At 40.4% G+C, this 18810-nt stretch overlaps 1 protein-coding gene across 7 annotated transcripts in view; it reads left to right on the top strand.

Moving 5' to 3' along the window:
• The window catches only part of PLCB4 (phospholipase C beta 4), a 436230-nt gene that overhangs the window by 266034 nt on the left and 151386 nt on the right, over nucleotides 1–18810 (top strand). For 6 of the 7 annotated variants that reach the window (XM_067012117.1, XM_067012114.1, XM_067012118.1 and 3 more), the window contains one exon: nucleotides 4795–4893. The exons of the other annotated variant lie outside the window; for it this stretch is intronic. In XM_067012117.1, coding sequence (XP_066868218.1) covers nucleotides 4810–4893 — 84 coding nt within the window. In that variant the 5' untranslated portion in view covers nucleotides 4795–4809. The remainder of the gene's footprint in view (nucleotides 1–4794; nucleotides 4894–18810) is intronic. 7 annotated transcript variants of the gene reach the window in all.

Raw genomic sequence — 18810 nt, 5'->3', positions numbered from 1 at the left:
GAAATATTGAAAGGGATGGTTGGCAGTCATGGAAAGATCATAGAACAAATAAAGGCCTTCAGAGGAGAGGCGTTTCGCCCACCGGGAAGCCACCATGTTGTTTCTCCATCCTTCTTTAATGCTAACACTTAGGTCCCTGTATTTGACTCATTATAGGTCACTGAACAACACGTCCATGATAGCCTGAGGGGGGTCTGCAGGTCCTTTTTTCTCTGCAGATCTGTTTTACGACGTAGAAGGCAGGAATGCACATCACTGCAGTAGAAGCTTGCTTTGACATTGCCTTGGGTAGAGGGGCTGTGTGTGTGGACACTGAGAAATGGGCATGGAAAGACACAGAGAGAGGCAGACGAAGAGGAAAAGAGAAGCAGAGAGAGAGAGGAAGAGAGACCCAGTCACAGCCATTGTGGGAGATTGAGACATGGACCAGCCTACTCACGGATGGACTCTCTTCTCCCACTGGCATGCCTTGTCTGCCTTGGCTTTCCATGGGAGGCCTTGTTACTGATGAATGGAGGGCTGCTTCCTGCTTCAGTCTGGGCTGGTTAGAATGCCCTTCATGCATTCATCAGTTTTCAGCCTGGTCAGTAATAAATATTGGATGAGTTCTTCCTTCAAACACCAATGGTTGCCATTGTGAAGAAGCTATCTTGAAACGTGACAATGTGCTCTTCATCTGCTTTAAATTATTTGAGGCTAAAGAGTCATGCATCTGCCTATCTGTGTGATTTCGACTTTTTTTTTTTCCTTTTTGAAATTTGCATTCTGTTTGATTTATACAAGCAGCACATGAATGCAGGAATGTATTCCCATAATAAAAAAGTCCAGGACAGAGATAACATGAAAGATATCTTGACTTTCAGCCCCAAGCTTTGTTCCCTCCCCAGAAGTAAGCAGAGTCGTAAATTGGCAAAGTTCTTTCCAAACTTTTTAATGGTTTATTTATATGCTCGAATATTTACCTAGAAAAATATATAGTTTTGCCGTGTGTGTGTGTGTGTGTGTGTGTGTGTGTGTGTGTGCGTGTGTGTGTTTACTACACTGTTCATATCATTCTGTGGCTGTGTATTTAGGTAAATGGTGTCACACTGTTCCTATTCCATATCATTACATGGCTTGCTGCAAAAACGTGGTTTTCATTTAATGGCATGTGTTAGAGAATTTTCACGTTCAGCTTCACATCATCTTGTAATGTGTGCATGTATTAGACTTTGCTCCTTAGTGAATCACATTGATTGTTTTCAGTGTGGAAACATCCCAAATTATTATTTCAGTAACTTTCTGGAATAGATTGGTTTATATTTTACCAGAGGTTTTTCTCTGTGAGAATAAGCTCTAGGGTTGGTTGGTTGGTCGGTTGGTTGGTTTCTTATTAACCCTTTGTGGTGTCATTGTCAGGGTCTGATGTCGGGTAGTAGCCTTATTTTATTTTATTATTTTTTTTTATTTTTTTTTATGTCCTAGAAAAATGTAGGTACACAGGATTTACCTTTTCCTAGAAGATTCGGTAGAACTCACCTGTAAAACCATCTGGGCCTAATCTTTTACTATTTTTTCAATTTCTCCCAAGATCACTGGTCTGTTTAAGCGTTCTGCTCATTTGTTGAGCCAAATTTATTTTAACTTTGAAAAACATCCACTTTAAGTTTTCAAATATTTTGGTTTAAGTTATACATAGTATCTTTTACGGTGTTCACCTTCTCTCTGTATTTACACTCCACCTTTCATCATGGATATTGTGAGTTTACAGTTCTTCCCCATCCTCCTTCCTACCGCAACTCTCTCTCTGTCTCTCTCCCCAACACCTGCCAAATTTTATCTAATATATGCATATTCAGAAAATAATTAACTTTTACCAGTCATTGTTTTACTATTTGGGGTTAAGTTTTAATGTATATATAGTACCCCCATCTTTCATTTCTAAGAATTTTATTATTTCTGCTTTGACTATTCTGCTCAAATCAAGAATTATTTAGAAGTGTGTATGTTTATGTTTAATTCCTATGTGTGTAGGTTTTACACACTCTCTGTCATTAATTTATAAGTTGGCCTAGTCATGGTCAGTAAGCATGGCCACTGTAATTTCTGACTCTTGAAAAGTACTGAGATTTTCTCTGTGGCCTAACCATGATCAGATTTTGAGATTGTGTTTGGGGAAGCTGGGTACAAAGAGAGAATGAAGAAAAGATATATGTGGAGGGGGGGCTAAACTCATTAAGTAATATATTTAAATTATGTTAACTTGAGTCATTTATAAATTGTTTTGGTTAAATTTGTGTGATTTTCAAATCCTCAATATTCTTCCATTAATTTCTGAGAATCATTATCTCCTAATATGTTTGTGACTTTGCCTGTTTCTCTTTGTATTTTCAGTTTTTCAATCTATGTTTTGATGCTGTGTGGTCATGTATCTAATGTTAATGACTTAAAAAATTTTGATCACCCCTTATCTTAATATGACTTATCACTGTCCCTTGCTTTTTTCCTTGAAGTCTATTTTGTCTAATATTATTAGTGTTACATCTGTTCCTTTCCCAGCGTGAGCCTGTTATGTCTTCTTTCATCCCTTCATTTTCAAACTTCCTATATAACTTTTATTTTATAAATATTTCTGGTAAACAACTATAATGTTGCCTAATTTGAAAACCTCTGTCTTTTATAAATGGATATAGCCAATTCATATTTATTAGTTAGTAATACATTGTCATTTTACTTTGTGTTTTCCAGTTATTGTGTGTTCTTCTTTTTTTCCCGTCCCTTCCCACATCTTTTATCTGTTTCCTTTTTAAAGGAGGCTCACATTTCTTCGTTATATTTTTTCCCTCATGTATTTGCAAGTTATACTTTCCATTTAAAATTTTCTATTAGGAAAATTCTTAAATTTTTAACACTCATAATTGATCTTCTATTTTTCTGCCAATATCTAGAGTTTTAACTACCTATATTACACTCCCTAAAATGTTTTTTACCTCCCTTTTTTCCATATTTCCTTCCCTCCAGCACCTACCTGTGTTGATATAATCTGGAATTTGGATGCTAGATTGTAATTTCTACATCTTTTTCTTTTCATTGTTGTCTTTTTGTATAATACATAAAACTTAAGAGTAAAATTTTTCTCTTTTTTAAACTTTTATCTTCTTTCCTCCATTCTTTCTTCCTTCCTTTCTCCTTCCTTTCCCCTTCCTTCCTTCCTTCCTTCCTTCCTTCCAACCTTACTTCCCATATCTCTTATTTTTCTATATTTCTTTTTCTTCTTGACAGAATATATAATACATTAACTCTTTCAGAGTAGGTTATTAAACCTTTTTGATACCTTGAAAGTCTGTAAATATATCTTCTCCTAACAATTAAGCCATTATTCCATTGGTCACAGAGTTTCTAGTCCACAGTTACTTTCCCTCAAAACTTTGCAGTTATTGCTCTGCTGTCTTCTCATGTGTAATACTCTGATGGTGCCTGATTCCATGCTGATTGCCATTCAATTCTAAATTGTCTTCTCTCCATGCATCTCTGAGAAATTTCATAACTTCTCTACATATTGTTTGTTCTTAGTCACCTCAAGGAATGTTTAGGCATGTGTATCTTTTTCCCCTGTTTATACCTACTGCATCACTGGATTTTTTCACACTGAGAGCACAAATATTCAGATTTCAGAAATGTTCTTCTACTATTCCTGTAATTGTTCTCATCTTTCCATTGGCTTTACTTTCTCTCCTTCTCATAGAAGACATCCTTCTATAAGGTGGTTTTTGAATCTTCTGTTTCCATTTTCCATCTCTCTAAATTTTTCAGTCATGCTTTCTGTTTCTTTTTGTGTTGTATTCTGTGAGAATTCCTTGGCTCAGCACTTCATATGAATTATCTTTACAGTGAAGGTCACCTATTTATTAGGAATTTGACTACAACAATCTTTTTAAAATTTCTAGAATCTGTAGTTAATTGTGTTTTGGGAAGAGAATGCACTCTTTCCTCCCTCTGAGGATATCAGCCATCCTTAAGTCCAAGTCAGATTCTGTTTGTCCTGTTAACTCTATTTTTCTTGGGTGTAAGTTCTTCTATTTACTGTGTTTGGTGTCTGCCTTCTGTGTTCTTTGCCTTGCTCAAATATTTGGTGATTCTTATTGGTGATCCTTTTCATTTAAGACGCCCTGTTTACAGCTATTGCATGCACACCATGGTGCAGGATGCTAAGAAGGTGGGTAAAAGGAACACCCAGTTCTTCCTAAGTGTAGGCAGCCACTCTGGACAATGCCAGTCTCCCTTCAGTGTCATACTCACTGCCTATGCTACAAAGCAGACATTCTGTTGTTCACTGCATGGCTCAAGGGAGGAGGGGGTGAGAGAAGGCTAAAGAGAGGACCAAGAGAAATAAAAATTACAGCTACTCCTACTTGATTCTACAACCCCATCACCTGTCGACTCCCCCTGGCCATGAGTTCACCTTGTAGTGGAGGCTTGTAGAACCTCTCGCTCTTTGCAGAAGTCCTCTGCTATATGTAGGTTTAGGTGTGTGGTTTCTTTCTTTTATCTGATGACATCAGATTTTATATATACATAATTATTTTATAGGATTTGAAAAGGAAGGGGGAAGATTCCCAAACAATCACCAAACAACCAGGAGAAGGGAATTCAGGGTCAGATGAAGGGAAGAAGAAAAAAAAAAAGACAATTTATGGACTTAGTCCATGTGTATGAAGAAAAGCTTTTGCAAACATGTAAATCAAATGATTAACCTTTGATCTTCACTTGTTTTTTAATTGTGTTCACTAATGAGATACCCTTTTTCATTTTCAGGTCTTAAATATAATCATGGCCAAACCTTATGAATTTAATTGGCAGAAGGAAGTTCCTTCATTTTTGCAAGAAGGAGCAGTTTTTGACAGATATGAAGAGGTAAAGAAGTGTTACTAATCATTTCTCTCAAAACATTCTTATAATTATTTCATTTTAATCACAGTATTGAGTAAATAGTCTTTGACATAAGTAAGAACATCCTGGAGATTTATAAGTTGGGATAGTTGGAAAGAGTCAAAGTTATGAGATATAATAATAATGATAATGATACTATAATTTACTGAGCACTCTCCCTGTGCCAGATATAACAATAATGATGATACTATAAATTATTATGTACTTACTGTGTGCCAGACAACTTTCTAAGCACTTCCTGTGTATTATTTGTTCAATTCCTTATAATAACCTTATAAGATTGTTGCCATTATTATGCTTGTTTTACAGATCAGTTTCATGAAGTAATAGTTATTGCTTAATGAAGTGCTTCTGGCAGGCTTTCCTCATAACACTTTCTATTTGTCATAAATGTAGTAGTGACTGGACTTTGTGCTGGTCCTGTGCTTTGATCATCTCATTTATACACATCAGTTTGACCAAAGCTTTGCACGCCTCTGCTTCTATTATTTATTGCTTGTGCCCTTGCAAGGTGGTGATGGCTCCAGACTTTCTAGAAACCAGGGGCTTGGGGCCACCAGTCTGTTCAGAAGGTTTAGGACGGAGAGTGGAAGCCTCCTTTGCATTGTTAACATGTTGTTTTTCTTAGAGTTTACTTGAATTTGAGATGACTTGTGGAGGGGTGTGTGATGATACTGTGTTGCCTCTAAGGCGAAGTAAGATGCAAAACTTGTTCAGACTTCACGCAGAGTCAAAATTGGTTCCTTTCAAAATCAGTGGAACATATGTGGCTCATCGTGGTGGCCTCCCAGGGGTTCAGATCATCAGGCCGTTATGTGAGGTCTGTGGGCTGACATAACTCACTAACTGGTTGACTTGGTTTTTCCAAAATATATGTCATAATGCTCTCTAGATTTATACTATAGTTGTTTTGTGTAAACAGAATTGAGAAAGGCAAAGGATGGACCCAAATGTGGTCAGTATTCTTCATATTGAATTAAAGTATTGCAGTGAAAGCTATCTATACTACTGAAACTTTACTGCTTCCCTGAAAGAACAGCATTCTGCTGTAAGAAGAAACAAAACAGTTTTCTACCACCTGGAGGCAACCACTGTTAACTCCTTTGCAGTTTTCTTCTAGTCTTTTTTCAAATTGTGTTTCCTCTTCCATAGTTGTCATCATAGAGTAATCTTGAAAATACAAATCAGAACCTCTTCTTCCTCTGCTTAAAATGCTTCCATGACTCCCTCTTGTAGTATAAAGGCGACTCATCAGAATGAAATACAAGATCTTCCATAATTTGGCTCCTGCCTAATTCTGCAGCCTCATTTCCCACCAGTTTTCTACAAACACTCTCTGCTTTAACCCTAAGAATACACTTAAAATTTCCCCAATAAACTATTCTATTTTGTGCTTTGTGCTTACTGCTGCCTTTTCCTGAAAGGCACTTATCCCTCCTTGTTTGACTGGAAAAGTCCTATTTATCCTTCAGAACCCAGATGAGAAATCTTTACTCTTTGATATCTCACTTGACCCATTTGATAAGAATTGATCACTCCTTTGTGCTACCACTAAACTACCCTTGCACGTACTACACTGCACTCACATTTCATTTAATGTTTTTGTCTTTCCTAGTATACTCTGCGTTTCTTGAGGTCAAGGACCATATTTTACTTACCTTTTTCTCTCCAGGGACTAGCAGAATGTCTACAATTGCCAATTCACTGTAAATGTCTAGTATCAAAAGGGATTTTAAAGGACATGGAAGCAACCTAAGTGTCCATAGACAGATGAATGGGTAAAGAAGATGTGGCACATATATACAATGGAATATTACTCAGCCATGAAAAGAAACAAAATTGAGTTATTTGTAGTGAGGTGGATGGACCGAGAGTCTGTCATACAGAGTGAAGTAAGTCAGAAAGAGAAAAACAAATACTGTATGCTAACACATATATATGGAATTTTAAAAAGTGGTTCTGAAGAACCTAGGGGGAGAACAGGAATAAAGACGCAGATGTAGAGAATGGAATTGAGGACAGGGGGAGGGGGAAGGGTAAGCTGGGTTGAAGTGAGAGAGTGTCATGGACATATATACACTACCAAACGTAAATATATAGCTAGTGGGAAGCAGCCACATAGCACAGGGAGATCAGCTAGGTGGTTTGTGACCACCTAGAGCGGTGGGATAGGGAGGATAGGAGGGAGGGAGATGCAAGAGGGAAGAGATATGGGAACATATGTATATGTATAACTGATTCACTTTGTTATAAAGCAGAAACTAACATACCATTGTAAAGTAATTATACTCAAATAAAGATGTTGTTAAAAGAAAAGGGGGATTTTAGTTACAATTGATTCCAACTCAGTTTGGTTTTATTATGGTTTGTTCATTTTCTTGATAATTGAAATGATGAGAGGTCCTTGAGACCTGTGTGGAAATCTGTACTTCAACACATTCAAAATATTAGAGTAAATCATACCACATTTTCATCTTTTAAATTAAAAATTATTAATATCAACAATTTGATAGAGTTCAAGCTGAATGCAAAGTAAGTGCTCTTGACTACTTTTGTCCACTTTACACAACTTGGCAAAGAAGGCCAAGGGCTAACTTAGAGGCATTTCCAAGCCTTTTCTCCCAGGTAAGTCAGGTCTAGGTTGAGTATCAGTGCCACCATGATCATGGCCATTGCCCTTCATTATAAGCTGGCGAGTGACATCTCTCCCTGAATCTGCTAGAGTATCCCAAAAGATTTGCGGTTTTCTGAGGCAGTTTCCCAGGCTCTGGAAATCTATAGGATAATTAAAAAATACTTCCTGGCTTCTAGTTCCTCAGAGAAGGTCATTTTGAAGAGATTAAATGTAATCACTGGCTGAGTATCTCTTCTGCTGTCGTATAAGCAGAAACCAATTAGAGAAAGAGTACTTTTTTTTTTAATAAAGTGAAATGTGATTTGATGAACTGGAAGTTTATCATCATTGAATCATTTTTATTTCTCATGATATTTTTTGGTTATTAATCATCATAACTCACTTATATTTAGAAAATACTGATGACTTGTACTTCCAAAGGCATTTACTTTTCTTCCAGTTTCCTCTGAAAATGAGGTAAACCTAGAAGGAAGGAAATCTTAACAAGTATTAAATACAATCTCGCTAAGCTTTCAACTTTCTTAAGTGCTATTTTACTAGGATTATAAGCAAAAAATTTTTAGCTTCATAAAGTAAATAATGCCTCTTCATAAAACATATCAAACTGGTGTTGACCTTAAAAATAAAACAGTTATTTTATCAGCAAAAATGGGTTTATTTAGGAACAGCAGAGGAGTTGCAATTCAGGACAAGCAAGCTATAGCAAAAGCCATAGACAAGTCCATAGAACAAAAGAGGGTAACATTATTGTAGAGAGAAAAAGAAGGAAGTCAGGAGGGGTTGTTTTGAACAAAAATCCATTGGAGAAAAGTGTGAGTTCAGGGAGCTGGCGGGTTACTCAGGGGCTGAGTTGCTGGGCTAGTCAGTGTCTTGTGGGAGATGCCATGCACATCTCTTCCTTTTGGGGGCCTGTAATTGATGATTCTTCCCTATTGATGATTCTTCTCGGGGGTCTGTAACTGACAGTTCTTCCCATAGTTGATGTCCAGTGGTACCTTGTGAGAGCTCCTCCTTCTGGCCTCCTGACTCCATTTTAGGAAGGTTTCCCTTTATTAATTTTCAAACCAGAAAGCCAGATAGTGTTTCAAATGGGGCTGTAGCCAGTTGTTCTTATTACAGTTGACGTTTGAACAACACAGGTTTCAACTGCATGGTCCACTTTTATATGGAGTTTTTTCAATAAATACCTATCACAGTACCACACAATCCTCAGTGGGCTGAATCAGCAGATGTGGAAACATGGATATGGAGGGTTGACTGTAAAAGTTATATTCATATTTTCAACTGCACTGGGGCTGGCAGCCCTAAAACCTCACGTTGTTCAAGGCTCAACTGTATTTCCCTGTTCTGTAAGTTTTAGTTCTTTGGAGTCACGGCCATTAAAATTTTCAAGGCACCAAATATAAGCAGAGAAGGTTTGTTTCTACAGTTTTTTGTATGAACAGCAGGGAGAAATGACAGCTGACAGCAAGTGAGAGGAACAGGAATTAGAGAAAACACAACCTGATCATCCCAGAAGTGCCACGGCAAAGGGACCATTTGTGAAGGGGCATAAACGCCTTCAGCACCATATGGCAACTAACATTATCATGATGGTCTGAAAGATCGGGTAAACATTAAATTGTGTTCCATGCATTGCTTTAAAGAATGCAGGGAAGTGTTTTAATCAGTGGGTGAGCATTCACTAGGTCAGAAAAAAAATAGCATTTACTAGCCACTGTTTAAAAAATATGTATTATTTTGCCAATAAATGCAACTAATGCAACTGTATTTAAGCATTATTTTATTATTTCTGCTGAGGGATTTCTTCTGAGGTAGCCCAAAATTTCAGGAACTGCAGCCAGCATTGTAGCCTCTGATTGTATTCGCCTGCCACTTCGAAAGCTGTTTTTATCTAACGTTACTTGACTTTTAAGTTACTTACGTGAAAAATATATTTCGTTTCCTAAGTGGTACAACAAGTGTTGTAAAAATCTTTAGACGTTTTTCTATCACAGAGGAGAGAAACAGCAGTGCTTTTTAAAACCCATGCAGCCCAAATGTCTCTAACTCAACTGGCATCCTGACTTGCCTTTCATGTCCTTAGTAAAGGGCTGAAGACCCCGTCCCCTGGCTATTCAGGGCTCTCCCCAGCCTTTCCTAGAATTCCTAGGTGCCTACGGCCACCTTGTGATCACTCAGCTCCTCAATGCCTTCTTACCTCTCTGTTCCCAGGACTGTTCCCTGCTCTAGTTTATTTCTCTCCCTAAACCCGTTATATCACTGAACCTCAGGAACAAGGATGTTGTGTGAAATAGGCTTTTATTAAAAATTTGGTGGTAGCAGAGGAGAATTACAGCATGCGGTAGGAGACAATAGATATCATGAGGAATAAATTTCAGAGGTCAGCTGGGGCAACAGGTGTCTCTCATTGCCTTCATTTTTACCCCACTCTTCCACCAAGAAGCATGTTCCTGTTGCTTTTCTTTTTTGATCTCTCCCTCAGAATCCTTTTCTAATATACCCTTTTCCTTTTTCCCATATGCCTCTTATTCCAATGAGAAACAAAAAAAAACAAAAAACAACTCCCTCTCAAACCAAGGAGGAAAATTGGAAATTCTGGTCCCTTCTCATCCTGAGCAGTGTGGTTCCTTGTCCAGATGAAACCCTCCCATCCAGACGCTCCTGAGACCTCCGCTTTTGTGTAACTTTGAAGGGCAACGGATATACTTAAACACACAAAAATTTTAAAGACCTTTTCTCCCTTGAAAGAAAAGTGGTCTGTCATCCTTCTAGAGAAGTGGTCACCAGCAGAACTTTGCAGTGATGGACATGGTCTGTATCTGGGCTGCCTGTTACCACCTGTGAAGAGGATTGTGATGCAGAGTCGATAATCTCAGGGCTTTCCCCCCAACCTGTGCACAAAAGCTAGACTGCACTTATTTTTCTTAGAGTGCAAGCGTTTCTCTTTAGCAAAATTAATTCAGTTTGGCATTTGGAAAACAAACAAGCAAAACAACAACGAAAGTGGCCAGTGAGACTGAGGAACTGAGGTTTTATCTTAATTACTTTTAATTAAAGCTTATATAGCAACATGTGCCTGGTGGCTCTCTTATCGGACAGCACAGTTTTCTAGACAATTAGCTTAAATTACAACCAGATTTTAAAATACCATTCTCTTTCCCCAGCACGCAGAAAGAGCTCTCTGTTTGCTTAACTGGGATCTGCAGTTTCATTAGCTACGTCTTCTTAGTGGCAGCCAGAGCAGAGATTTGAATGTTTTATAGCTGACTCCCCTACCCCACCACCCCACATCCCAAATCCCAGCTTGGGTTGGGCTGCCCCTTTTCTTCACCTGTGGGATTTTGTACCTGAGGCAGGTTGCCGGGTTGGAGTGCCCTTTTCTGGAGAAGCCTTGGTCTTTATTACTGACCCCTCCCACTCTCCATCCCCAAACCCCTCCCCTTCACACACACAGAAACGGAGCCCCTTGGTGCTCAGAGCTGCTGCCAGGAAAACAGAAACAGTTATGGTAGTTGCCAATCCCAGAGGAATATGGAAGTATAGCATCAATAAAAGCTGAAGTGAGGCCAAGTGGGACAGGCCGAATTTGGCCTCTTTCCAAGGTAGTTCTGAAACCAAACTGTAGGGCACTCAGTGAAGCTCCAAAAGGCCCAGGCACCCTACATACCCCAGGCTGCACATCAGTGAAGCAAATAATTTAACAAGTGTAATTTGCAAAAATCTAAAAACACATCCTCATAGAAAGTATTTTGACTGAAAGATTTATTTAGCTCCTCAGTGAGGACACCAGCAGGATGATAAGTCTAGCTGTAAGAGCACTGGAGGAAAAGAGGAAAGGAAAGCTGCAACAAGCTTTGTCAATTAGATACAAAACCTGTTACTGCCCTGGAGGGTAATAAAACCATAACCCCTGAAGTTGTCTTTTCTACCAGACAGAAATCACATGCATCCCTTACAGAACAACAAATGGCTGCAATTTATCTAGCTAACTTCAGAAAATCTGGGCCCTGAACTACAGTAAATAATGTCAAACAAAGGGGCATTCTTCTAGAGAAATAAATCATCCTTGGGTGGGTCTCTAGACAGTGTTCCTGTATAATGTGGAAAGGATACATAGCCATCTTTTTATCTCATTCCCAGTTTGGGGTGATTTAAACTCAATTGTACCCACAGAGTTAGGATATCCAGCTCAAAAAGTAGAGAGTGGAATTGTAGCACATTATTTGTATTTACAGTGAAAGATACTTACAGAGTCGTCATAATGATAACAATTATGATCATCTTTATTAGTCTTTCAATGTTTAGAGTCAACCTAATGGTAGACAAAATATTTAATTATTATTGACAAAACAGAATGAAAAATCTATTCACTCTGTCAGTGCAAAGTAAGGGTACAGACCGATCTTGGAAAGGAGAAACTAGTTGGAGACACAGAGGAAAAGCCAGAGGCTTAATATTCTCAGTGGGAGGAAATGTTGATAGTTAGTTGACAGTGCATGAAATACAGGCTTCTGTCTATTATTTAAAGCCAATCACAAAGCCAAAAAGAATGTGATTTCACATTTGGAAGGGAGAGGAGGAAAAGTAGGGAAAGGAGTTAAATGGAATTCCATTTCTGAGTTGTTACCCTAAGGAACCTATCAATATTACTGCGTGTGCCTGGTGGATAACTAGTTCAGTTATTCACTGTCTTGCCATGAGTCCTGCTGTCTTCAAGCTCCAGTCCCTACTAGAATTGGACATTTAAAACAAAACAAAAAATGTGTTATATCACTTTATAGTCCACCAAATGACGTCCAGATGTCTTGGTTTGATACTGCAGGCCCTCAGCATGTGGCCCCAGATGTCCTACCACCCTCACCCCTGTGCTTTCCCCCCACAGTCACATTGCAATGAGGAAGGTGGCAGATTGTACCCCTTGTGGGGTGAGGAGACCTAGGTGGGCAGTGGGTCCAGGGGACTGGCTCAGAAGGCCTCAGAGAGCAAGACCCTTCGGTTTGCGTCTTGGTGGGTGAGTCCATTAGTGGATCAAAGCACAGCTAAGATGAGGGGACAGTCCGAGCTCCTGCAAGGGCATGGGTGTGGGATGGGGGGCAGTGGCCTGTCTGGCTGGGGTAGGCGGGCAGGTGGTGAAGGCAGGAGCTGCAGCTGCAGAGATGATCAGTGTCCCACCATAAAGGCTTTACTTCCCAGCCCAAGCATTGGCACTAGATCCTGAAGGCTCTAGGGATCCTTCGACGGATATATATATATATATATATATATATATATATATTTTTTTTTTTTTTTTGCCGTACGCGGGCCTCTCACTGCTGTGGCCTCTCCCGTTGAGGAGCACAGGCTCCGGACGCGCAGGCTCAGCGGCCACGGCTCACGGGCCCAGCCGCTCCGCAGCACGTGGGATCCTCCCGGACCGGGGCACGAACCCACGTCCCCTGCATCGGCAGGCGGACTCTCAACCACTGTGCCACCAGGGAAGCCCACGACGGATATTTTTTAGCAGCAAGAGTGAGGTCTAAATATGACTGGAAAGTGGGACTGGCTGATTAGTCGTGTCTGGGAGGGTAGAGGTGGGATTGAATGCCCGGATAGACAGTCATTCAGACACATGGGAAATAAGAGGAGGGGTGGAAGACGGAAATGAATTAGAGGATTTTCTAACCTGGTGGATGTAGAAGGTGAGGGAGAGTAAGAAGTGTAAAACAAGGTTGGGATTTCCAGCCCAGGAAGCTGGGTGGGCTCCGATGCTGGCACGGAGAATATCAGAGAAGGGGTAATTTATGGATGTGCTTATGTGGTTCTTCTTCATGAAATGAACGGTACTTATCATTATATGTTCTGTTGTACCCCAGAAGCATTTTGCATATACAGAAATCACGTAAGTTTTAGTTGAAAATAAACTGTGCAGAAAGAGAATTGACAAACATAGTAAAACTACCCAAGAGGATGCACAATTGGATGCATTTTGTTCCTTCCCCCGTCCTCCACGCCCAGGGCTGCTGCTGGCATCCTGGCTGGAGGAGCATCGTGAGCAGGGGCATGGTATGAACAGAGATCTGAGAAGTAGGCAGAAGCCTCATCACATCCAGTAGCAGTTCTGAAAGTGTGGTCCCCAAACCAGCATCACCTAGAACTTTATCGGAAATGCAGATTCTCAGGCCCATCTCATAGATGAATCAGAAATTCCGGGAATGGGCCCAGCAGTGTATGTTTTAACTAGTCCTGTAAGAGACTTGGATGCACATCTGAGTATGAGACTCAGTGGTCATAGGACCAGGATGGGGAGCTTGGATTTCTTTCTGAGCGTTATGGGAAGCCATTTTCAACAGGGACTGATGTGATCTGGTTTTACGTTCTGGTGACAGTTACTTTGGTAGCTGTGCGGAGAATGGATTTGTAAGGGGTGGGGTGCAAAGTGCACACCGGAGGTACAGAGTACGGTTAGAGAACACCAGAAGTTTAATGTAAGGAAGGTGAGCTGGAATCTTAGTCCTTCCTTTTACTTGGTGTATCTCTACAGGCAATTTTCTTAATATCTCTATGTTAGAAAAAGGGAGCTAGGAACGTAGGTGGGTCTGAAGAGTATGTATTATATTTCATCTAAGGATCCTATGATTCTACACCCGCCTGCCTTCAGTTACCTCTCTCTTCATCATCATCTTTGACTTCTTCCTCATATGGGAAGAAAGGTGTGGCCAGAGCCTGAGCACTTAATCACTTAATCACGCTGAAACAATCCAAAGCTGCAAGAGCTAGTATCAGCCGGGGTTTTGCAAGAACGCCCTGGGCCTGTTCCTTCTTCTAGACCAGCCTTTGAAATAACAGTGCTAATAACATTATCTGTGCTCTCAGACCCCCAAAGCTTAGAGACCATTGTCATCCAAGCAGGAGGTGTTTAAGGAAAGGTCTGAATGGTTTGCAAAATTATGGGAAGTAAGTGCACTTGAAGGCAAAAGACTCTGATTGGAGCCTTGACCCTGACATTTACAAGTTATGACCTTGGGCAAGTCCTTTCGCCTGCCTTAGTGAGCTTAGTGGGCTTCCAGGGGCAGAAATTTGTGGGACGGTAAATACATCGTGAAACTAATGGAAGATCAAGGTTATTTTAAGTAAGGTTTGTGCAGACACATCTTGGTGCTGACTTTCTTCTTCATGGCGACAAAACTCCCTGGAGGGGAGCTATATGGAAGTCTTTATTTCTCAGAAGTTTCTGCTTTAATTAGATAAGGGAAGCTCTGACCAGGTTTCTTTCTGCATTTGTTGATTCTCAATTGCCTTTGGCTCAGAATAATCCATATGCAAAGTGGCATATATTGGGATGGCATGTTCTAATTCCCTTCAGTGATTTAGGACAGCAACCATTTATGTAGTCTTTGAATCTGTAGGTCAGCCATCTGGGTTGGAATGGGCACACTCAAGTGTTTGCTGGTCCAACTGGGGGCTGGCTGATTTAGGATGGTCTTAGCAGGACCCTCTCATCTCCACCCCACCTGGTCTGTCATCCTCCTGCAAACAGATGGAGCTTGTTCTTTCCTGAACATAGCCGAGTTTCTGCTGCATGCTGTAGACCAAAGTAAGTGGGGACATTGGGAGGGGCTACAAAGTCACCTTGCGAGCAGCGAGATTCAGGTAGGGGTGAAGGAGTGTGTCCCTCTCTGCAATCAACCACGGTTATTGTAAGTACTCTTTATGTAATCAACCATCTTGCATTGAAAAGACACAGAACAGGGGTCAACACACATTTTCTGTAAAGGACCAGATATTAAATATTTTAGGTTTTGCAAGCCATAGGGTCTCTGTCACAACTACTATGTCTTTGTGGCACAGAAGTGGTCATAGAACATTCAACAATCCATAAATGAATGAATGGGCTGTGTTCCAAGACAATTTTATTTTCAAAAACAGGGCTGTGGTCTGCAGACACCTAGCTTAGAAGACGAATAATGATACATAGAAATGAATAACAAATTAGTTTGGACGGTGATGATGGTACTTTCAGGTAATTACTTTTAGCTCAGTCATTTTCCCTTATGAATGTATTATTAAATTTTCAGTTTAGTCATCCTCAAATTTGTTCCCTTTTCTCTATAACTGTATTGGCTTTTGCTGCATAAGCAGTTACTCTTGTCTAAGATGCTCCAGTTTTGTTTATTTGTTTCTGCTTACTCTTCTCACTTTTATGTTTTTTCCCTCTCTGTGAAGTTTCTTTGGGTTTACATTTCTTCATTTCTTCACAAAGGTAGAAGATAACTCTATTCCCTGGAGGAATAGAAGCATCTCACCCATGAAATGGTGTCTGAGTCAATCTCATGGAAAACTCTAATACTTGAGATTCATGCTATTCAAGGGTACAGGAAGGACTTATTTGTGGGAAGATGAGATATGCATCCACTAGGAAGCTAGAGAAGGAAATCTGGGCTGGCGTTCAATTTACAAGGAGCTGGTGAAAACAAAACGAAGCAATACAACACAAAAAGAAAGTGTATAAGTAATGAGTAAATCAAATATAAGGAGCTAGCTGCGGAGCTACTCAGGTCTCTGGAGTATTACTGCTATGCTAAAGAATTTAGTTAAAATTCAGTGCATTTAGTTAAAATGACAGTGCATGTTGTTTTTGTTTTTAACATTTGTTTTTAATTGAAATATAGTTGATTTACAATATCATGTTAGTTTCAGGTGGACAGTGCTAGTTTTTTTTTGCTTTTTTTCTACCTGAGTGTAAATAGGAAAATGCACAATATCTACTCCTTCAAATCTTGTCTATAGCTGCAGGGCAGCAGGAGCTCAATGGCTGTGGTCAGGCATCCTTTAATTAGGGTTGATGAGTGCAGCCTTGTGGATCTCCAGCCTGATGGCAATGGGGCCCAGAGAACATCCTGGCTGCATTCTGTTTGGGATCACACTCTGTTCATGCGGGTGGCCTGGCCATTGAATTAATGGAGTTCATTCAAGTGTGAACAAATGAACAGTCAAATGAAATATACAGCATATTTTAAAGTGAATCATTTTGAAGTCCCTTCTCAAGAAAGAAAATGGCATTTCTTTAGCTCAGTTTCATGTGAATTAATTCCCTGCTCCTAAAAAGGATGATAAATGTTTTCATTGTTACTGGTTTTGGTTCTTTTTAGGGAGGATGCTTTTCAGTCCTTATGTTCTCAGAGAGACAGCAGCAAGTGGTCTTGAAAAGCAGGGTTTTAGTTCCCTGCCTAGAAATTGAACCTGAATAGCCTGGATGTAAACCAGGAATTCTAGCCACTAGTCCACCAGGGGCTAAAGGCTGAAAGCAAAGAGGCCCTGGCTCTTGCCACATTTGAAAACAAGAATGTTTCAAGGAGGCAAAAACTGTAATATCAGGTACAAAATTTATTATTATTAGCACGGCACAACCTGTGGACGAGCACACAGGGAAACTTTATTTAAGGCAGAAGCAAGGCAGAGATACGAACCCAAAGAGAAAGGGTGTGGGTGTCCTCCCTAATGAGGAGGAGTGCAGTAAAGAGGCAGTTAAATCATTTATATAGGGCAGTTTTTCCAGGTCATTGTTTACCTTGGGCCAATTATCTCGTTTCTTTTCCACACCTCACCTGTCCTAGGACCCTCTCCAACATGCATGCGTGTGTTTTTGCCAAGATGGATTCCAGCACAGAGACCTGTGGGAGGTTTGAGATCACCTATTATGGGGTAGTGCCCCCTCCCTTTTGGCCCCGGAGGAGCCTTTCTACACATGTGCAGTCAGGGAGTTCTCCTTGACCTCAGGAGTGGTCATCTTATCTCTTTATTCCAGCAGAGCTCAGCTCCTGCCATTAACTTTGTCCTTGGTGTGTCTAAGGAAAACAAAGCTCTAATTTTACTTCACTTGGTAAATACCAGCTGTCCAGCCAGGGCCCATCTACCTCCTACCTCCCTTGCAGTAGAAATATCTGCCATTGTGAACCCTCACCAGGTGCTCTACAAATGGTGTCATTGTGTAAATGCTCTACAGACATTATTTCATTCAAGCCTCCTAAGAACCCTCTTGTTAGGTGGGTCTTTGTAGCCTCATTTTACAGATTACAAAATCAAGGCTTAACATGGTTAAACACCTCAACTGAGGTGACATAACTGTTCACAGGCTGAGCTGAAGGATGCCATGCTAGCTAGCCTGCAGTGGTTCTCAAAGTGTGATCCCTGCAGCAGCCTTAGCTGCACATGCAGAACTTGTTAGAAGTGCCAATTGCAGGCTCCAACCCAGACCTACTGGATCGGGAATGGAAACTGCAGGTGGACTCCAACAGTCTGTGTTTTAAGAGCCCTCTGGGTCATCCTGATGCAGCTCGAACTTAAGAACCACTAGGCATAGGGCAAGGGAAGGAGTTTTAGACTTCCTTAGAAGGAAAAAATAAAATTAAATCCATTTAAAGTCCTTTACAACTAATCTCCCCAAACAGGCAATTCAGATAAACAGGGGAAGACTGTTCACTAAAAGAGACTTTTCTTTTTTCCAGAGGAGTTGAACCTATTAGATTTTATTGAGCTCTTCTAGGTGCCAGGCACAGTGCTGAGCACTTGACGTCAGTCATCTCTTTAAACCCGCAGGTGGTTGTGAGGATTAAATGAGATTGTTTTCAACACTATACAGGTGGGAAAAGAGAAGCTTAAATCAGTTAAGAAATTGCCTACTACCCAACATGTAATCATGGACAGAGCCAGTCTCCAGAACTGATGTACTGATGAAGAGAACATACAGAAATCACAGCTATCGGTACGATGACTTGACATCTTGGAATGGCTGCCATTTGCAAATGATGGGGTTCAGAATATGCCACCCCCAAATATGGCACCTTTAGTATATTGAATACTTTCAGGCGAAGGAGTTTGAGAAAACAGCAGAAGCAGGAAGCTCACTCTGACCTTCCCATCTACTCCCCTCCTCTCCTCTGAAACAGGTCATAAAACCCACGTGTGAGAGGTGCGCGTCCTACTCCTGGACAAAAGAGACATCCTTACCTTCTGAAGAAAAAGGGGCTCTGAGAAGAATCTAAACAAACAGGCCTTCCGAAGTCCCCCCCTCCCAGTTTATTACACTTACCTCATACTCCTTGACTCTCATATTTCTGCTCAACTGCCTACTCTTCCGCAAACCCAGCGCAAAAATACTCAAGCTTAACTGTTTCTTCTAGCCCTCGTTTTCTTATAAAGGCTCCCAGGTCACCTAAAACTTATATCAAATACATTTATATGCTTTTCTCCTGCTGATCTGTTTT

Source organism: Kogia breviceps, chromosome 14 (assembly GCF_026419965.1).
Source record: "Kogia breviceps isolate mKogBre1 chromosome 14, mKogBre1 haplotype 1, whole genome shotgun sequence".
Taxonomy (NCBI): domain Eukaryota; kingdom Metazoa; phylum Chordata; class Mammalia; order Artiodactyla; family Physeteridae; genus Kogia; species Kogia breviceps.
This window is presented reverse-complemented; position numbering and strand designations above follow the sequence as displayed.